Below are 22,151 nucleotides of genomic sequence, written 5' to 3' on the forward strand. Positions count from 1 at the left end.
CTCTCTCTCTCTCTCTCTCTCTCTCTCTCTCTCTCTCTCTCTCTCTCTCTCTCTCTCTCTCTCTCTCTCACCCTCTCTCTCACCCTCTCTCTCTCTCAATCTCTCCCTCGCTCAACGTGTATTGTGACATCACAGAAATATCACAACCAACCACTGTGTTCACCTGAGGCGGTTGACTCACTGCCCACAAATATGTTTTGCATTTACTAATTAAACAAAATAAAATATTTAGCTTTGTGCTGACTGATGCTGGGAAGCCAGAATGTTCTTGTCTTGCCATTTATAAACAACTTTATTACATGCTGTTTGATTCTGGGCACCGATGTGTCACCCCTGTGTGTTCATTCCTGTTACCTCAGACAACACTGCACTCTTTTATTGGTCATTCTTTACAATAATGTCCTAATATCTGATAATGTGTTGCGTTGTCTGATTGAGACACTTCAGGAGGAATGTAGAGATCTTAAAGATGAGGTAACACGCGCAGTTTCTGCCAATCTTATATTAATCTTGAGTACCTATAGAGTAGTATTGCATACTTCGTATCTTTCGAAGAGTCTTTAGTTTGATTTTTTCTGGAAAAAGACGAGCTGCTGGAGGCGTGCAGGGGCGAGGAACTAAATCACGAGCACACTATAGATCATCGCATTAATCCCTGCATAACTGTTGATTCACTATAAGTTCGTGTTGTTTACATTATGCACGTACACGCCGATCAGTTTGACTTACCGCGTGTGGTTCATGTCCAGCATTTTTCCACCACTCGATCTATTTCATGTAGTGAACAAACGTGAACAAACTCTTTCTCACGTGAAATGAAACATGAAATGTCACCGAATTCCACAGTTTCCAAACATGGGTTTTATCGTTCGGTTTGTGCTTTATTTTTAACTTCTTGTCCGATAGAAAAAATGGTTCTAAACCTCTAGATGGCATCCATTTGCTGAAACATGCCCGTGCGTGTTTGGTTCAGGACTCCGGTGAAGTGGTTCATGGATATTGCTATCTATTAGCTCTAACCTTGTCAGATTTAATGGAGATGTCTTAACATCGAGCCATCGTCCCTTTTCAAAATCACATTTTGGAAATGGAACCAATATAAACGGAGTTAAGTGGTTGTGACGATTTCCCTTCAGAATGTCTCGTTTGAATCGGGACCGCTTGTAAGTTTGCCAAAGCAGACGATGCATATACTGACATACAACATGATATTTTACGATATTTTATATTAAAAAAGAAATAAAATATGTACTTTATCAATTGAGTCCATTGTTTATATAAAGCTGATATTAAGAGTTTTCATCACAGACTTTGATGTTGTGTTTAGCACAATTTGAGACATATTTGAGAAACACCTGAAGCAGGAGACGTAAGTCTCGTTACATTCTCCATTCAATCTTATTAGTGTACAACTGAGTTCTTAAAGGGAAAGTTCAGCCAAAAATGTAAAGTTCTTTTATCATTTCCTTATCACAAGAACATATTTTGAAGAATGTTGATCATCAAACAACACTGAAACCCATTGACTTCCATTGTATGAACACAAAACCACTGAGACATTTCTCAAAATATCTTCTTTTGTGTTCCACTGAAGAAAGTCTCACATACGGATACACGAGAGAATAAAATGATGACAGAATTTAGATTTTTGGATAAACTATCCCTCATTTGTGATCTTTGCTTATGCAATATTGTGCGTATGTCCACACCACAGAATTTGACATCTGTGGTCAAACGCTTTCAAAAAAGCGACATTCGTACATGCAGCGTGTGCATAATGCATACTGACGCGTGACGTAAGGCTCTATACAGCCATTGCTGTGCGCCGCATCGGGAGTCGCGAGAGCGCACGTGTTGGTCTGAGTTTCTTAATTTGGCCGAGACAGCGTTCCCGCTCCGCTGACAGCCTTGAAGAAGCGCGCTCCTTCCACATCCGCTAATTAACATCAGAGAGGTGTCGGAGCGCGAGTGTCTCCCACTGTTCCTCACCGCGCACACATAATGGAAGTCCGGGAGACGTCAGGCGATGGAGGCGGGAGAGAGCGTGGGGGGATGTGTGGAGAGGTACGAACGAGAGAGAGAGAGAGAGAGCCAGTCGCCACATGCCAATGATGTCATCTCACAGCTCGGCTGTCAGACGGCTCGCAGCAGGACATTTGATCTTTCCGTCTCATCCTCCCGTCACAGCAGACACCTCCGTCGAGGGTCAGGCCGCCGCTCCATCGAGGGCTATCCTTTTGTTTACGTAACAGTCCCTGTCGCCTTCGAGCGGAGCGCGGTCCCCGAGCGCCGATGCTCGTCGATAAGCCGACTCTGAAGCTCGATTCAATTAAAAGGAGATAAAAGGGCGTCCTTGAGGATGAGCGGAGATCACGGATCCCAGCTGACTCGCTTTGTTTGCTTAATTAAGGATGACCTCATCGCTAAAAATGGCTCCTGGCGTCACAAACAGGGCCATCAGCAGATTGGAGCGAAGGCGGAGAGCCAAGTCTGACTGCTGTATTCAGCACACACACACACGCGCGCGCTCGAACGCTTTCCATGCATTTACTGATGAAATCAAGTATTTGCACACATCACGTCAAGGAACGTTTGAGCGCTCCGACAGCATTTCATATACGTTTGAGCGCACCACAAACACACCCGTGCAGTCGTCTCTGATGATGTCTGTTGAAGTGGGTTCAGTGATGTCACCTGATCTCGTTCAATCGCATGTCAAATGAAGTCACCGTTGTGTTGTGTGCAGTACTCGAGGACCATATTACCACTGAAGATCATGTGAGGGTTAATGAAATGATGTAAGAGAGATGTCCAAAACTGAGCGCTGGCTAAAGGAGAAGAGATCAGTTTGAAGCCACATAAGCACATGGAATATGAATTACTGTACACTCTTAAAGATAAAGGGGCTTAAAAGGTTGTTCACAGCGATGCCATAGAACAGGAGTCTTCAACTAAAATCGCTTGAGGTCCAGTAAACGAACCCTCCTTACCAGCCTAGGTCCAGACAATTAAATACCTAAAAACATGAATTGATGGTTTTTGGCAGACCAAAGAAATAAACATGTCTTTTCATATCTATACGACGGCATTACAATGTCTGACAACAATATAATGAAGGAAAATGTGCAAAATGCCCTAATCTCTAAACCTGCACTGAACATACATTCATTTCAACATGAACAACTTTAAAAGAAAACTAAAGTGAAATAGTTGTGAGAAATATTCTGCTCACGTGTCTTTGGTCCGATAAGTAATATTTCTGTTTTATTCGAATTTAAAAGAAGGAAATTACTAGTCATCCAATGCTTTATATCGTCGATGCACTCTGCCAATTTGGATAGCTGGAAGGAATCATCTGGTCTTGATGAGATATATAGCTGAGTATCATCTGCATAACAGTGGAAGCTAATTCCATGTTTTCTAATAATGTTTCCAAGGGGCAGCATGTATATGGAGAATAGCAGGGGTCCTAAAACCCATCCCTGAGGTAATCCGTAATTTACTTGCGTTAGATTTGATGATTCCCCATTTAAATGGACAAATTGATGTCGGTCTGATAAGTAAGATCTGAACCATTGTAGTGCCTGTCCCTGAATACCGGTATAATTGTGTAAGCGATCTAGAAGTATTTTATGGTCTACAGTATGGAACGCAGCACTAAGGTCAAGCAGGACTAGGAGTGAGATGTTACCTTTAGCTGATGCTATAAGCAGGTCGTTTGTAAACTGAGCACAGTTTCAGTGCTATGATGCGGTCTAAATCCTGGCTGAAATTTTTTGTGTTTAATTATTTAGAGTGTTTAATTAATCATGATACAGCATTCATTCTATGACTGCGCGGGTGTGTCCACATATGCGTGACACACATCCACTATTTAACAGCATATACAGTATATCTCTGACATCACACATATTGCAGTTATTCGTCATAACCAAAGTTTATTATTTGCATGCCTTTTAAAGGAGTAGTTCACCTTAACATGAAATTTCTGTCATCGTTTACTCTCCCTCGAGTTGTTCTAAATCTATATACATTTCTTTGTTCTGATGAACACAGAGAAAGATATTTGGAAGAATGCTTGTAACCAAACAGATTTTGCCCCCTATCGACTCCCATAGTAGGAAAAAATGCAATGGTAGTCAAAAGTGACCCAAAACTGTTTGCTGTTCTTCAAAATATCTTCTTTTGTGTTCAACAGAACAAAAAAATGATGAAGTGATTTTTCCTACTATGGGAGTCAATGGGGGTCGAGATCTGTTTGGTTATTAGCATTCTTTCAAATATCTTTCTCTTTTCTCAAATATCTTTTCAGTTGTGCCTGTTTAAACTTTCAAGCGATTTGACTCGCAGACATTTCTTCTGACATATGAGGGCACCGCGCATGCACAGACGCAGCACAGGTACAGAACAAAGTCCTCTTTCGTGTCTTATTAGCTATTTACCTGTAAAATGCACACAATATTACGCCAAAAACCACAAGGTTCACATAAACCCAGTGGCTGATGTTATAAGTGAAGTTAACAGTGGATGTGTATCAGCATTAGCATTAGCTCTTAAAGTGACAGTAACCTAATAAACCTGTTGCTCTGTCTCTGTTATTATAAGTCTGTTTATTACAAAAACACTTCACAGTAATACAGTTAAAATGTGAATAATACAGTGGTAAAATTCAAACCACATTTTCTACTGGTCTTTGTAAAGGCTATTAAAATGTATCAATAGTCATCGATATGGAATGATATGAAACATTATGTCAATGATACATTTTTCAGCTGTATCGCCTCATCCCTAAAAGAACATTTCAGAAACGTGCACTTTGAGACCTGTTTTCAAACGTTTGCGTTGTCAGTCCCCCAAAACGCTGTTGTCGTGTAAACGAACAGCCAAAATGCCTAAAATGTTTTCAGTTTTTTTGTTGAAAACGGTCTCATGTAAACGGCCTCTCAGATTTTCCTTGGTTGTGTTTTGTCTCGTCCGGCTTTTGTTCGTTTTGTTTAGGCTTTAATAGCTTTCCTTTCTCTCTCTTGCAAGTTGAAGCGCCTCTCTGATCACATTTATTTTCTAGGTTTGGCCTCTCCGGAGAGAGAGAGATGAATCAATGCTTCAGCGTCAGGCACACTGGCTCAAATCTCTGGGTTAGGGCCATTATACGGACTGTGTCTCCACTAATAAAATGAATAGACACAGTGATGTCAGATTAGCAAATGGCCTTTTAAAATGCAGAGCCGTGATCAGTCTCTCTCTCTCTCTCTCTCTCTTTCTCCTCCATCTTTCTTTCCTTCTCTCTTTATATCATAATGTAGAAAGGGCATCATGAACTTTTGGACTTTGTCAGACACCTCATTAGCTGAGGGCAGCCCACTCTCACTTTAACTCTTTATTCACTTCATTTCATTTCATTCACTTCATTCCAACTTCAGGAATTTCACAGTCGGTGCCCTCACACAGACACACAGAGAACTGCACAAAAAAACTGTTATTTACAGGACACTCTTAAAAATAAAGGTGATTCACGATGCCATAGAAGAACCTTTTTTGTCTCAATGGTTCCATAAAGAACCTTTAACGTCCGGAGAACCGTTCTGTTTCATAAAAAGTTATTTGTGGCGAAAAAAGCTCAGATTATAAAAAGGTAAGAAGAAAGAGATGTTTCTTTTGACAGAATGGGTCTTTGTGGAACCAAAAATGGTCCTTCTATGGCATCGCTGTCAGGAACCGTTGAAAGAGTAAATCATTTGTGATTTTTAAGGTCCTACTTTCCTTTATGGCGTGTCCAACAACACGTTTACGTACATACGGTGTAAAAACACTTTTCTAATTATAGTCCGTTATTATTACCTCACTTCTTGACTCACTCTTCAAATGATTCGTTCGGTGATTCATCTGGCTAATCCCCTCCTTTCTGTCAGCCCACTCTGATCTGATTGGTCAGATGCTCTAGTCTGCTGTGATTGGTCTACCGTGTGCAGTGTCGCAAATGGAACGTAGGCGGGCATTACACGGAGTGACGCAAATCTGACCCGGAACTGAAATTAGAACGACAGCCGACTCGTTCGCGTGATTCAGAGTCGACTCCTTTTTTCCCAAGCCAATAACTTTGTGATTCGTTCGCTTTTACAACTCGGCAGACTGCTGACATTCCCACACAGCAACATTACACAACGCATGAAATGTCATTTTAAGGACATTGTGATAGTGACTCTTTAAGCACCTTTGTTTTTAAGAGTTGAGACCCTGTCCATGCTAACACGTTTTCAATTCAAAGCGCGTGTTTTTGGCCTCGTTCCCTCCACACTTAGACAATGTTTTGTCAATGAAAACAACGTTTTTTAAAAAGTATATATATAAAAACTATGACACGACACGTGTTAGCCATATTATGCAGTTATCAGAATCAGAAAGAGCTTTATTGCCAAGTGTGTTTGCACTTACAAGGAATTTGTTTTGGTGGCAGGAGCATCCAGTACACAGAGACCATAACACAATAGAATACAGTACACAGATGATTTAAATAAGGGCCTATGGGTATAAAAAATGAAGAAATACAATACAATAAACGTAAGATAAAGATATAGAGAGTAAAGCTATGTGTGTATGTACAAGTAAAAAATAAGAATAGACTATTGTATGTACAAGGTATGTGCTTTATACAGCAGAATGAAACATAATTGACAGAAAAAGTTGTATAAAAATAGACAGTGTATTATCTGGAGATGATGTGATGCATTCAGCACAAAGCAAGATTTTTGTCAATTTAAGTCTTATAAATTGAAAATATTTACTGAAAAAGTCACTGTAAAATTGAGAAAAAAAACAGAATAAGGACGTTGTATTTGTGTGTATGACGCTGTGCACCATCTCTATTTCCAACAGTCGAAGGAAAAGCAGCTTGTGATGAATTTTGATTCATTATGTGGCCGTCTATTTTACCATCTGTGTGATGATGTGTAACTGTATATTGTACAGTACAAACATAGATTTTTATCATTAAAATAGCTTTTATACAGTGTTTAATGCATGTTGCTGTGTACATTGCTGTGCTTGTTTTTTTAACCCCTATTTTCCCGCCAAATAAAAAACATAATGTCCATTCCAGTTAACGCATGATCTAAAAAATACCACAAATCCATGAATATTTACACATTACAGTATGTTTTCATACTCCGTGAAGTGTAGAACCAGGTTATTTGTTCTTCAGAAATATTCCCTGAACTTTCTGTCAAACGCGTTCTGGGCGGTTGAGTAATTCACAGTGCGCGGCTGTAGACTGCCCGCCATTTTGACATTAAACTCGTTAAAACAGCGTGTTTTATTGGGCTATAGCGTATGTGATTCAGACACGCCTCACTTTTCTGCGTATTACTAATTAACGCGTCAGAAAATTCACGCTTTCCCATCATGTTCACTTGTCTTTTATATGACAATAAACTAATTCTGTATATAATTATGATTATATTATGAAACAAAAGAATAATGTAAAGTATTGACATGTCCTGCAGAGGATTGAGTCGTTATAGTGAAGCGTCGGTGTTTTATATGAAGGAGGAGGCAGATGGATGAGTAATGGCAGCGCACTTGAATAACTCCAGAGCAGATAAATGAGATCAAACCCGACCAGAAACTTCAGTCCGGCGTGATTTGTTTTCTGTCTGCTTACTCTAGCGAGAGGTCAACCAACATCTGCTAACGTTACAAGGTTTTAATCGGCGTCTTACCTTCTCATCACGCAATACGTCTCTCCAGTAATAGAATGTCTCCACTAATGTCCACCGGCTGTTGGCGGTTCCTGCTCGTATTGACAAACGCAGCTGATAGGTACCAGCCACTATGAATCCTGGGAAGACGGCAGGTACGCAGGGACCTCACATGGGCGGACGGTCCATGTGATTGCCGCTTTTAAACGTTTGGATATTGATTCATTTGGGACCTGCTTCTCATTTTTTACAGCGTGAACTTTAATTCAGATTTTGTCTGATGCATATTAAAGTCCCCGTGAACCGGAAGTTGCGATCGTTTTTACTTCTGTATTTTTCCGAGTGAAAAGGAATTTCAAATGAGAAAAATAGTGGGCGTGGCTTCTGTCATTCTCTGCGGTTTGATTGGATGTATAAAAACAGCCGTTGCATTTTGAAACGGAACCGGCAGCAGACTGACAGTTGAAGGGGAGGAGTTAACGGATGCTCTGCGTCATCTAAGATGGATAGTCACTACAGGACGGAAGTGCATTTTCAGATCTTAACTCAAGATTATGAGGGCGATTTTTTTAAAAGAGAATGACCCACATTGACAAACTAGTTACAATAAACGCTGCAATATTTCATGAAAAAACAGGCATTGTCATTTTTTATTTCACTGGGACTTTAAAGGGATAGCTCACACAAAAAATATTCTGTCATCATTTATTCCCCCTCATGTGGTCGTAAACCTGTCTGTGAGTCTTTCTTCGGTGGAACACAAAAGAAGATATTTTGAGAAATCGATGGGGTTCAGTGTTGTTTGATGACATTCTTCAAAATATCTTCTTTTGTGTTCTGCAGAAGAAAGAAACCTATACAGGTTTGACATGAGGGTGAATACATTGTTAAATAATTCTCATTTTTGCGTGAACTGTTTCTTTAAGAACTGTTTATTTCTCCGGTCTCTAATCATGAAATGTGTTTTTAGTGTTAACAAACACGTGTTTAGCGTGTACGGTACTGGCAGTACTGGCATCCCGCTGATAAAGCACTGAATGAAAGCAGGCGGCTCGCATGAGCGTGATGTTCCCGCCTGCAGAACCCCTGGCAGAGAGAGAGAGCGCTAGCCAACAGAGGTTAACCGAGGTAACGTCCAGCCTGTACTTCAGGGTGAAAACCTTTAGAACGTTCCGGATTTGAGTAAATTTGTTTTGAGTTCATATCGAGATCTTCAATAATATTGACTTTTAACGGCAGACGTAGCATCGTTGACATCTCTTCGGAAACTGAGAGACGTTTGTGAGATCTCGGACTCTTTTTCTCAAGAGAAATATCTGAATTTACTCTCCTCGTTGACATCTAGGCGTGAGACGGCAGCTGGTCGTGTGCTCTTTTTTTTCTCTTTTGGGATGGCCGGAGTGTGTGATCATTTCTTGAGAAACAATCCCAGATCGGCCGGGTGAATTATTCTGATTATCAAAACACACACAGATAGCGTTTCAATCCAAACCACATCCAGAAACTTAAAACGTCGAGGTTTCTTTTCTCCTTCTGCCGTACCCATGAAAGCGTCTCTCTTCTCTCGGTCTGAAGCTGTCAGGAGAGCGGCCGCCCCATGAGCATTCCAAGCATTTTTGTGTCAATACAGGGCAAATGGGCTGCGGGCGGGTGGTGGGATACAGATAGTCAATCTTAAGCACGTCTTGACCTCTTGTCGCTATTAATAGCGTGAGGAAAGAAACAGAAGAGATCTCACACACTCGGCTTGTATTCTTGTGTTCTGAATCCAGATGAATGAAGGCGTCACTGAGCTGATTGTGGCTGCGCTTCTGCAATGAACATTTAACAGAAAACAGGTGCCCTGCGCTTCTGAATGAACCGGACAGACGCAACGCAACGGCAGATCATTCTTCACAAACCTCCAGGGCCACACATACACTACATGCCTTCAGCCTGACTTACAGACAAACTTTTAGATCATAAAAACACTTTGCATTAAGGTACGCTTTGTAAAGCATTTATAAATGTGCTCATCAATGATTAATAAGTCATTTACAAATGCATTATACAGCAGTTATAACCGCACGAATAAAAAGGGGATTCTAACGAAATTTTAACTCGCATGTTATAAATGTTTAATAAATGTATTTATTCATTATTTATTTGACTCGCAAGCAGATTCATTTTTATCTTGATGAACAAGCCTTTGGCTAATGTTCCAGTACATACTGTATAGCACATGGCTCGCTGGAATATTTAACCGGCTTTGTTTTGACTGTCAACTCCGTAAGAGAAACATCGTATACTGTGTTCTTGACTGTTTTCCTATTTATTAAACTGCGCAATAGAGAAAAGCACAAGATGTTTCAGAAGGATCCAAATGTCATGCAGCCCTTAATAATGCGCGCAGGGGTGTTTGTTTCACTTCTAAAGCGCAGGGCTTACAGAATGAGTTCACTCAAAGCAATAATAAGATATAGAGCACATTATACCGTTTTATTTGGTCTCTTTCTCAGGAGAGGTTCTCAGTCTGATGGATGATCTTTTCTCGGGTCTGGGTTCCTCGTGTGTCGTGGCGGGTCGGAGAAGTGGAGAACATCCTCACACCCTCATGTACTCGCTGGTGTTCAAGTGCCTGGAGCCCGACAGCCTTTACAAGTAAGACTCACAGCACGTATGCGTCCGTTTCAGTAAACCAGGACTGTTCTCTTCAAACCAAACCAACATTTTCACAAAAGCATTCAACCAGAAGGCTCCCTTGCTTACGCAAAATAAGCATACTTCAAGCTCATTTTATTTAAGTAAAGTATATTTTAAGTGTACTTGATGACGTAAGTATACTGATATTAATGACCTAGCAGTATAATTTTAAGTGTACTCACTCAATACTACTAATTTGCTCCACTCTTTAGTTTATAAAAGTGTACTTTCAAGTATACTTGAAGTGTAAAAGATGTAAACTAAGTACACGTGAACTGATACTGACTTGTAGTACATTTGTAGATGATTTTTAGTACACTTTAAACTAAAGTATACTTCTAGTGTCAGTAAACTACTGGTTTTGTAGTTTTTATGCTGCAAGTATACTTGAATGTTTTCTTTAAGTGAACTTTACAACATACGTACAGTCATACTTATAATACTTAAAGGCAAATATGACCCTGGACCACAAAACCAGTCATAAGGGTCAATTTTTCCAAACGTATACAGTATATAAATAAGTTTTCCACTGATGTATGGTCTGTTATGAAACTCAAGTGGGTAATTCTCAAAGAGCGGGCAGCAGTGAGCTGACGATTTGATATATATTTTTCAAATTAATTTACTAAATATCTTCATGGAACAGGAGCTTTACTTGATATCCTAACAAATTTTGGCATAAAAGATCATTTTGACCGATACAACGTTGTTGGCTATTGCTACAAATGTACGCATGCAACATGACTGGTTTTGTGGTCCAGAGACACATATAATATTTATATATTATTTAGGTAATCTTAGTTTAAGTATACTACTGTGTTCCTAGGTATTCATTTTAATACTTGAAATATTATGTTAATAGTAGCGATTGTCTTTTTTTACATATCGTGGCGTATACCCGTGTGAAACGACTTCTGAAATAAGAAAAAAATGTAAAAGGTGAAAGATTTGATCGCCAGTTTGCGATCTGTCAGTCATTGCCCCCCGCGCCATTCCTCATCACCAGAAGCCAAGAGAGGTCGTTTCGAGAGGGGAAGGAGCTTAACGTTTTTTATTAAAGATTCCAAGTGCAAATGAATAAAAAAAATGATGTGCACGGATAAATAATTTATAATAAATACTTCACCACTGTGTAAAACTTTATTAGAAGGATCATTTTTAGTTTCATGCTGACTTGAAAACACTTCATTATACTATTATAGAGTATGTCTCGATCAAAAAATAAATAAAGTATAGATCAAATATAGGTTATACTTTTCTGTCAGAAAATGTCATTTTAGATATATTTCTGAGGAGCCAAAAAAGGAAAACTGTATATTTTCCCATTTTTAGTTTAAAAGAAGTATACTATAGTAGAAGTGCTGTATACTAATAGCACACTTAAATAAACTTATTTTTTCATGACAGGAGTGAATCTGATTCAGGGTGGATTTTGTCATGCGTCTGTCATTTCTTCTGCATGTTTGTCCAGCATGTAGACCCAAAACTAGATACCGCCCCAACAGTTTGTCTTTGACCTAATGTGAGCGAGGAATCAATATTCAGCCTGGATGATTTGGAAGGACAAATCCTTCCAACACCGATCTAATGGTCTTAAGACCACCGGCCAGTAAACTGATGTGGTTTGGACTGGAAGCTTCATGTTAGCTAAGTGTGGTTTTAGCATTGTTATTTCTGTAAGTTGTGTTTGGAGAGGAAGCAGTCAGGTAATGAAATGGAGTTTTAAAGATCCTCATTGGTCGTTCTCGTGACGGCGCATGTCATAACATGAACACGATGGACCTCATGAAGGTCCAGCGTAATCGCGGCGCTCTTTTCCAGACGTCCTGTCAGAAAGAAAGGAGGGTTAAAGAACATGGTGTGCGTTTGCGTTCTTTCCTAAATGTTGTGTGATTTTCCGTTTCATTGCCACCTCGGTTCCTCAGCAGACTTTGGGTCTCCGTCCCGACAGGCGTTTGTGTAACCTGAACTCTGTGTCGTCCGCTGTAAGACGCCGTTGCTTTTAGAAACATCGTTGCATTTTGTCTGTTGCGTAACAGAGAAGTTGACGTCTGAGGAGGTGAAGAGCGAACGGGGCGTTTCTGCGTCCGTGCTTTATTTCATCACTAGATGACAGGGATTTATTTCTTGTTATTGTGTGTGTTTCTCTCCGTCTATCGCTTTTGTCTTTGCAGTTCTCGTAATTCTATGGTTATGTTTGTGAGGTATTCATTTGCTCTCAATTAAATCTCATTAACATTTTTAGGAGCGAGCTCATCTGTTTTTTTACATTATATTATCTAGAAGCAGATGAGACAGAAGTTTCAATTCGCTCTCCATTTAATCTCATTGATGTCTATGAGAAATTGCTGAGATAAACATGAGATCGCATCTGTGATTTTCTTGCTTTCCAAATTTCGTGACATTCCTTAAAGGGGTCGTATGACACGGCTAAAATGAATATTATGGTTTGTTTTAGATGTAATGTAATGTGTATACAGGATTTAAGGTTGATAAACGCTGTATTTTCCACATACCGTGCATGTTTGTATCTCCTCTTTGCTCCGCCTCTCTGAAACGCGCAGATTTTGTACAAAACTCATGGCTCTGAAAAGCGAGGTGTGCTGTGATTGGCCAGTTCACCAGTGCGTAGTGATTGGTGGAATACTGCAAGCGTGTAACGCCTCTGACCATATTTGGAACATCAAATTGTACCTCAGGTTCCTCTTCAGTTGTACTGACAGGTACGCCCACCTTACTTGCGTCTACATTTGGGCGGTCTCAGTCAAATCAGACCACCAACTGATGTAGATTTGTGGGGGTGTGGCTACACGAGGTGTTTCAGGCAGGTCTTTTGGATAGAATGCAGAATTTGATCCGACACTTTAATTTTGGCAATTTTACGTGTCGAATACATGCATGTGCAACTTATAACACACCAAAGACACAGAAAACAAATATTCGCACCATGTGACCTCTTTAATGCCAAATATTTCACAGTGCTGTCAATCGATTAAACAAACTTACTAATTAATTGCACCTTTTTTGGGAAATTAATCGCGATTCATCACGATTAAAACGCTGACCCGTTCCCCATTTTCACAACTCTATGCACTCATTTAAGATTTAAAAGTGCTTTGTGTGTTTTTGTTTATTGAAGCATGAAAGCAAAGACCGAGATTTTCCAAGCTGCACAGCTAGAAGTGTACTGGATGCGTCAAAGCCGTTTCAAATCGTGCTTAAATGAAAGCCTTAGCATGAATAAGAGCGTTATCGTATAATGTAACGCTAGTCATAAATAAAGTAAATATTTTTAACGCGTTAATCTGAAAAAGTTAATCGCATAGGTTAACGTGTCATTTTTGACAGCACTACTATTTCATGATGGCATTTTGACAGTATCAAGCATCTATTGGTTTGCGGCACGCTGAATTTAACTCCCCCCTCCATCCCCAACTCCACTTTATCTTTATTTAGTTATTTGTTTATTAGTATAATTATTGGTCCGCTTTCCTGTAGCTCAGTGGTAAGAGCATTGCGTTAACAACGCAAGGTTGTGGGTTCGATCCCAGGGATTGCACATGCCTATGTATAAATGTATAGGATAAAGCAATGTAAGTTGCTTTGGATAAAAGCGTCTGCCAAATGCATAAATGTAAATGTAAATGTATTGGATCTGTTCTGTTACCCTGGGTTTTTTTTCGACTTGCTGCTCTCCCCGCTCTGTCCAGGAATTATTGCATGGGTGGGCGCGTGGAGTTTGCCCAGAACAGAACCATAGCGCCAACACCAACTAGATGCATTATTATTGAATACATTTTTTTTTTTTTTACGAAAGTGGTCCTGAGTGAAAAATATCTACATGTTTGATATTTTGAGTGAACTTTACATGAACGTTCATATGTTCACTCCACAGCGTCACGTGCTGACCATCTGTGTGTTAGTCATGTAGTGTAATCCATATTTTCATCAAGTCAACGGGACCAACAGGAGAATTTCCCCAAACATTCCGGAAATGTCTTTCAGAGTGACATAAATGAGACGGGCATCAGTTAAAGACGAAACACCCGTCGAGTCACGTGAGGAAGTTTTGACCTGAGAGAACTTTGCTCGATAAATCACGGTCCGTGACACAGTGAGACATGATAAACCTGATATTCCACACACACTGTGCTGTGAATTATGGGATGTCTGAATTATTCACATCTCTCTGAGGTTAAGGGGCCAAATCTGTGTTTAGCTCTCACTCTTTTTTTAGGCCAAAACAATGCATTTGTGTTTGGTATTAATCTTCAAATAGAAGAACTCCAGTATTAGTTGAGCACAAATCCATCTCTTGATGTCTGAAAGTCGGATTGACAAGATCTTTACATTCTTCCACTAAACCTGATTCCTGTTTCCTAAATGCCTGAAATTCAGATCAACATACCGATGAGGTACAGCGACAGTATTTTCTTACATGTATCCGCACTTCAAAAAGGCCACACAAGCAGCTATTCTTCAACATGTCGGAGCATCAAAGAACTTTGCGTCTCTTTCTGCTGCTTTGCTCAGTTGATGTTCGGTGATTTCATGGTCTCGAGACAGATTTTTCAGTTGAAAGCCGTACGCCCATCAGAGCTTTACTGTGGAAACAGATAAGAAACGCTTTACAGGAAATATGAACACATCAGCGTCTGTTTCTTCATCAAACAAACACGACACGTCCAGAGACTCTCTGTCTCCATCTGCATTATCATCACGACCTCCTGTAGCCATCACTACTGCCAGAGAAAGAAAAATCACTGATGAGTTCTCTTAAATATCTCAGTTATTTCTCCTAGACATCAATGAGATTAAATAGAGAGCAAATGGAAACTTTTGCTTAAATCTCATCTGTGTCTCAGATATTTCTCCTGAGAGTCAAACTTCTCACAAATGTCATTAGAGTTTCAGAAGAGACTCAATGTGTCAAACTGAGCTCAGATTCGTCTCGTCTGCAATCAAAAGTCAATATTATTGAAGATCTCCATATCAACTCAGACATTTCTCATCACATTTGCTCAAATCCAGATTATTTGACCTCAACGATCCACATTCATTTTAATCCTCTTCACGTGCTTTGACAGTCACACTCTCAATTGATTTTTTGTAGGAGAAACATCAGGGTAGGGTCGCACCAGCCATTCGTAAGTTCTTGTCATGATTCTGCCCTCTCTTGTCATGCTTTTTGAGCCTTGAGGCAGAATCATGACAGACCCAAGTGTTTTATGTGGAGAGAGGTATTTTTTGTCCTTATGGCTTTCCATACACCCTCTCCGGTCTCGTCTCTGTTCCCGCCCTCTCGTCTCCTCATTATTTGCTTGTTAATTGTTTCATGCCCTTCACCTGTTACCCTCTTGATTTTATCCTGTATTTAACGCCCCTGTGTCTTCTGTCTTGTGCTGATTCATTACGATTCCTTTGTTTCATGTTCCCTTATGTGAGTTTGTTCCTGAGACTGGTTAGTTATTTCTTTTGCCTAGTGTTACCTGTAGTTAAGTCATGTGTAGTTAGTTCATGTTCCCGGTTACTCGTCTTGTTTTACCGGTTGTTCTCAATGTTTTACCCCCTTGTGGGTTTTTATTTTACTTTATTAAAGTTGTGTGTTACCCCTTTATCCGCTGTCTGCGTCTGGGTCCGTCCTCTGTGTGCAAATCCTGACAGAATGAATCAGCCATAACAGGACCCAGCAGACAGTGGGATCGTAGCGGGGGGTCGATGCCGCCGGATTCCCCTCCAGGCTCAAGGCCGCTGGACTCCCTTTCAGGGTCGAGGCCGCTGGGCTCCCTTTCAGGGTCGGGGCCGCCGGGCTCCCTTTCATGGTCGGGGCCGCCGGGCTCCCTTTCAGGGTCGGGGCCGCCGGGCTCCCTTTCAGGGTCGTGGCCGCCGGGCTCCCTTTCAGGGTCGGGGCCTCCGGGCTCCCTTTCATGGTCGAGGTCGCCGGGCTCCCCTCCAGGGTTGAGGCCGCCGGTATCCTGCTCCCGCCACAGATCCCCGCCGGCATCCCAGCCGGCTTCCAGACCGGTGTAGCCGGCCATCCTGTCCGGTGCAGCAGGCATTATTGCGTTTGTTCCCTAGCCGTGCCCTTGTGTGGACTTTATTTGGACTTCTCCCCCACCTATGTGTTTAAAGTAGTGAAATGACAGCTTATTTAGTAGTCTGCAGTTTTATACCTACAATTACTCCTGTCGGAAGGCTTCCGTAAATACTTACGTAGTAAAGTATTTTTTACTACTTACACAGTTACGCTTCAGTTAAGTTGAACAATACAACTCAAAAATATTTTGCAGTAAGTTGTAACTTAGTGCCCATTTAAGTCAAAACTAGGCTAAGTTGTAATTTACGCACAGCTAGTGCAACCGGTCCCTGATACTTCAATAAACTCCATCAAATCTCCTCCCTGTTGAAAAAATCAGCATATGCTGGTTTGGTATGTTTTGATGCTGGTTTGTGCTGGTTTAAGCTGGTCATGTTCTGGTTTAAGATGGTCATGTGCTGGTTTAAGAGGGTCATGTGCTGGTTTAAGGTGGTCATGTGCTGGTTTAAGGTGGTCATGTGCTGGTTTAAACTGGTCATGTACTGGATTAAACTGGTCATGTGCTGGTTTAAACTTTTCATGTTCTGGTTTAAGATGGTTATGTTCTGGTTTGTGCTGGTTTAAGATGGTCATGTGCTGGTTTAAACTGGTCATGTGCTGGTTTAAACTGGTCATGTGTTGGTTTAAACTTTTCATGTTCTGGTTTAAGATGGTCATGTTCTGGTTAAAGCTGGTCATGTTCTGGTTTAAGATGGTTATGTTCTGGTTTGTGCTGGTTTAAGCTGGTCATGTTCTGGTTTAAGCTGGTCATGTTCTGGTTTAAGATGGTCATGTTCTGATTTGTGCTGGTTTAAGCTGGTCCTTAGCTGGTCATGTGCTGGTCCATAGCTGGTTTAAGATGATCAAACCAGCATCAAAACATACCTAACCCAGCATATGCTGTTTTTTCATAGCTCAACAGGGCTGAGCTATGAAAGAGCAAAATCTGAGCAATAACATTCTCCACTTTGCCAAACTTCTCTGTTTATTTCAGAGCATTTTGAGGAGATTAGAAAATGCCTTTTAACTGCTTTGTTCACACCCCATATAAATGTAATTTTGACTGCTCAGACTTATTATTTTGTAAGTGACGAAAGCCCAAATCACAAATGAGATCTCTTTAATATCTCGTCAGTTGCTCCTATACACCAGTGAGGTTGAATGAATTTTTCATGATGTCTCTTGTTTCTCCAGCAATTTCTCAAGGTCTCTAGAGTTTCAGAGACTTCGTCTCAAACTGTGTTCACACTTGACATCATCATCAGTTTCTGCTTTCGTTAACATGCTGACTGAGATCTAAAGAGTCCAGCGACAGACGATGTGAAACGCACGAACACACGTTCAGCTAGACTCATGTGCTGGAGTGAATATAGAACATTGAGAAGTTACCAAGAGTGAAAAAAATCTGGAAAACCGAGACGTGTCAGCCAGACAGAGAGAGAGAGAGAGAGAGAGAGAGAGAGAGAGAGGGGTGGTTTGTGGGGGGCCGGCGGGTGTTTTAACATTCCCAGCTATGAGCCAGACCACTTTTAGCTTTTCTTCTCGTATGACTGATGTTTATCACTGCCAACTGAGTTCCTCAGACTAACAGTCACACGTATACAGTAACATAACATCCAGAACAACACACAGAATATATTCTGATGAGGAAACAAAACAAACACAAGAAACATTATGAATAGAATCTTTGGCATCTCTGCCAATTCCCTCAACGACCCAAAGAGCTCAACCCAACGACTAATTGTCTGATATAAAAACACACGCACACACACAAACAATGCACAACCACATAATTCAAACAATGTGATTGTTGTGATGGTGTTGGCAGAGGACGCTGGATTTGGAAGGATGTCTTTCGGTGAGGTTTAAGAAAAGAATGCCATGCTCCTTGGATGAATATCAAGAGGAGGAGAACTATGCGAGTCATGTATAAACACAGCGAATTACAAACAAAACAATCAGCCGGTGGTTATTGAAACACACATTTCCAAACAAAGAAAGAGTGGAAGTGTCGAAAGCATGCCGTGTGATGAACGTCTCCTGGAAGCGGGAAAAACAGTTCTGGCGTGGGTTGGTTGTGTGACGTGTAGCCATAAGCGGATGGATTTCATCGGAACGCAGTGAGATTTATCATAAATTCAAGCTGAAATGATCTGGACAGTATGAATGCACAACAGCATTTCTGGTAACAAAGAAATTTAAGTAAATATTCCCAAATTGCTTTTAGATTTAATTTGATGTTGAAGTTTGCTCTGATAGAGCGCCGCTCCGTTATCATATAAACATCTGAATTCTTGTGGTTCAACACATCGTGTTTGTAATCGAGCGAAAGCACGAGGAGCATGCTGTTTACTGTAACACCGACTCAAAACACAACAACACTACAGAACACGCAATCATCTCTGTGTGAACAGAACTGTACTGAGATCACTACACTTCATTCTCATTTTTTTTAAAGTGTGTATGCACAGATTTGATCGTGAAGCGTGCGTGCGCAAAAATCCACGGCAACGTTCACATTTATAAAAACGCTCTTTGACGTGGAAAAGGGCTCAGCGCCGCGTCAGGGTCTGAGCAGACGAACGCACTTTTGCTTGTCGGAGTGCTGCAGGTAATATAAGTCATTCTTGCCGCTCGTAAAGGATTTGGACGTTGACAGGCGCTCTTTCATATATCAATGACATTATTTAGACATCATTAAAGGCGGAGATCTGTTCAGCTGCGCACATTTTCACCATCATTTGCGGTTTATAGACTTGACACATCTAGAGAGGCGTACACGTGTTTTCTGTGCCTACGCTCCTTCTATGAATCACACGTACATACTTTGAGAAATGGTGGTAACATCACATTTAGGACGGTTTCAGCGCAACATTTCATAAATGAGGCGCTCCGATTGGTCAATGCCATGTTACAGACATTAAACTTAGAGCGCTTTTCCACCATGGTGTCGAGTCGTTCTCGTTGCTTAATCGTTCCACTTCGTTGCCGATCCAGGCCAGCCGGTACATGTCAGGGACTCTCTTCTGGCATTCAATGAATTCACTTAACTTGTTTTTGTGGTTAATAATAAGCCAAAATCAGTTATTGAGTAAGTGCGTAAAAGATCAGTGGTCTTGGTGAAGGGGAAGTTTGACATCATTTGACTTAAAGTAAGCTGCAATTTTATGTTTTAAACAGAAATGGCGTTATAGAGATAAAGATATATCACGATACAGATAAAGATATGTATCACTGAGCTGTGACGTCTGTTTAATCCTATTGGTTGAGCTGCCAACATGTGATCGGTGTCAACATATATAGGGGTGGACAGGGATCGTTTTAAACCTGAGGCATGTTCAAACTCAAACCGGTGCACAACGTTTCGCTACGGTTTCCGGGTTGAACGACACGTTTCCTGGAAACGGTTTGCAACGGTGTGCAACAGGGTTTGAGATGCGTTTTCTCTTGTTTGGTGGGCGTGTCAAGAATGTCAGGCCAATCAGCAGCACCATGTATATAACCCACGCGGTATTAAAGAGACAGCTCGCACAATGGGTCCAAGTAAAGTCGTTTAAATGTGTCCGCTGCAGCTCGGTATACACAACAATTGGAGATATTAGAATACATGTATTTGCAGTATTAAACACGCATTTATACCGATTTCATCAGGCTCCGAAAATTCTTCAAAAAGAACACAAAGAATGGCCTTCTCAGCTGCCATAGTTCAACTCTTGCGTCATCACAACAGTGTTCAACCGCACCACCGTTTATGTTTAACAAACGTTTTGCAACGTTTGGTCGGGGCTGAACGCAGCCCAGGACTAGGTCTTAGATAAATTAGGCCATTTAAGTAGTTTTTACATTCACACCCTATAAAGCAACATTAAATTTGATGAGAAATGTTTAAATAACATTTATTTTAATCCCTGACCGGGAAACTCCCCATAGGGTTTTATTTAGTTGTAGTTTGATGCTTTTACTGCTTTGAGAAGTTCGCTCTTATGATTTCCTTTTTTATAAAAAAATATATTTATTTGTTAAAATTCAGTTTTTATTGACAGTCCTATTCAATATTTAATCATTATTGTACAGCTTCAGTTAAGCCTTGAATGTTGTCAAATCTATATGTTATATACATACATAACATATATTATATATGTGTTATATATTTATTTCCTTTTTTTCCTTAAATATTGTGGTATTATCATAATTGTGGACTAGAAGTGTCACAATATACCGATGTTGACAACAACCATGCTAAAAAAAATCATGTAATTCAAAACATATTGTAATGTGGTAAATAATAAGACTCACAATAACTACATACTCTCTCTCTCCACATTCCTACACTCATATTGTCAGTGTGATTCATTGACCAAAAGACACAGAATAAAAGTACAGACGAATTTGTCCTTATCGTGAATTCTTTTGGCCACAATAACCATGCAGTCAAAATCTGATATGGTGACAGACCTATCATAAACCCAGTATCAAATCATGAGCGGCGTGTATTTTTACACCTCTAACAGTAAAGCAAAAGTTTTGGATTGCAGTTTTAACTGTGGCTGTATTGACAGTAAAGCGTCTCCTCGAGTGCTTCGTAGTTCACATCTTTCAATACTCGAGATACAGTTTGTATACTCAATAAAACAACTGGACACTGACCTCAGTGACCCGAGCGCTGACGGGGGCTGTGATTAGATGGAGCCAGCGCTGTTTCTAGAGTAGCGCGGTGGTCTGGGTGGTCTGTGAAAACGCTGAGCTGTAGCTTTAATGTGTTTTGTATTTGCCAAGCGGAACTCCGTCATTAGAGGAAGTGGGAGTCCCATTTAAAGTGCTATTAGCCTTAATAGCTGTTGCTTTTTTTCTCCGCTCGCCACACACGCAATTTCCACACGTAACCGAATCCCCGCGCTCTCCTGCTGCATGCTGGGACGTTGAGCTTATAAAGCAGAAGTGCTTTTAATAACCCTGCTGACATTCACGTGTGCCGAGACTGTGCTTGCTAAGCTCCAAGTCCTGCGCTGTTTCTCTGTCTTTCTGCTTTATTTGTGCGTTTAAGTGTTTTGGTTTCAAATAAAAAACCTGAGAGTGATCTTTAACAATGGCTACAGAAAGACGTTTGAGAAGGTTTACAAATGACTAATTACTGTAACTCGATCCGGCCCTTACAGAAATCCAATATGGGACCCTTCCATTGTATATATACATATTTATTTCATTAAACCTGATATTTAATGTATGTGTGTCTATGCTTGGAAAAGAACACACAGAGATGTTTTTCCTCCGTTCTCTCTCCTGATTCTTTAGGTTTACTCTGTACGCTGTGGACAGTCGTGGCAGTCGGTCAGATGCGAGCTCTGTGACGGTCCGCACGTCATGTCCGATGGTGGACGACAGCAAAGCGGAAGGTGTTTATGAATGAAGTGAACTGGGTCTCCCTGCGCTCAGCATCACACCAGAAGAACATTTATACTATTTATACTTATTACCTAGTATTTTTGTTTTCCAGTACAAATGAATAAAAAATATATATTTTTGCCTAAAATAAGAAAAATATCTGCAAATGGGGCAAGAAAAATTATATTATTTTCACTTTGAATCAAACTGATTTGTCATACTCCATTTTTCTCTTGTTTTAGACGCTTAATTTTGCTTAATTTTTCAGAAAACAACATTTAAAGGGGTCATATGACACGGCTAAAAGGAATATTATG

General features: G+C 40.5%; 1 protein-coding gene across 2 annotated transcripts in view; it reads left to right on the plus strand.

The window, feature by feature from the left end:
- LOC130566894 (astrotactin-2-like) overlaps window positions 1-22,151 on the plus strand; it is a 254,631-nt gene that overhangs the window by 230,255 nt on the left and 2,225 nt on the right. For both annotated transcript variants that reach the window (XM_057354726.1, XM_057354717.1), the window contains 2 exons: window positions 10,193-10,334; window positions 21,745-21,845. In XM_057354726.1, coding sequence (XP_057210709.1) covers window positions 10,193-10,334; window positions 21,745-21,845 — 243 coding nt within the window. The remainder of the gene's footprint in view (window positions 1-10,192; window positions 10,335-21,744; window positions 21,846-22,151) is intronic.

The sequence above is a fragment of the Triplophysa rosa genome, linkage group LG2 (assembly GCF_024868665.1).
Source record: "Triplophysa rosa linkage group LG2, Trosa_1v2, whole genome shotgun sequence".
NCBI lineage: Eukaryota > Metazoa > Chordata > Actinopteri > Cypriniformes > Nemacheilidae > Triplophysa > Triplophysa rosa.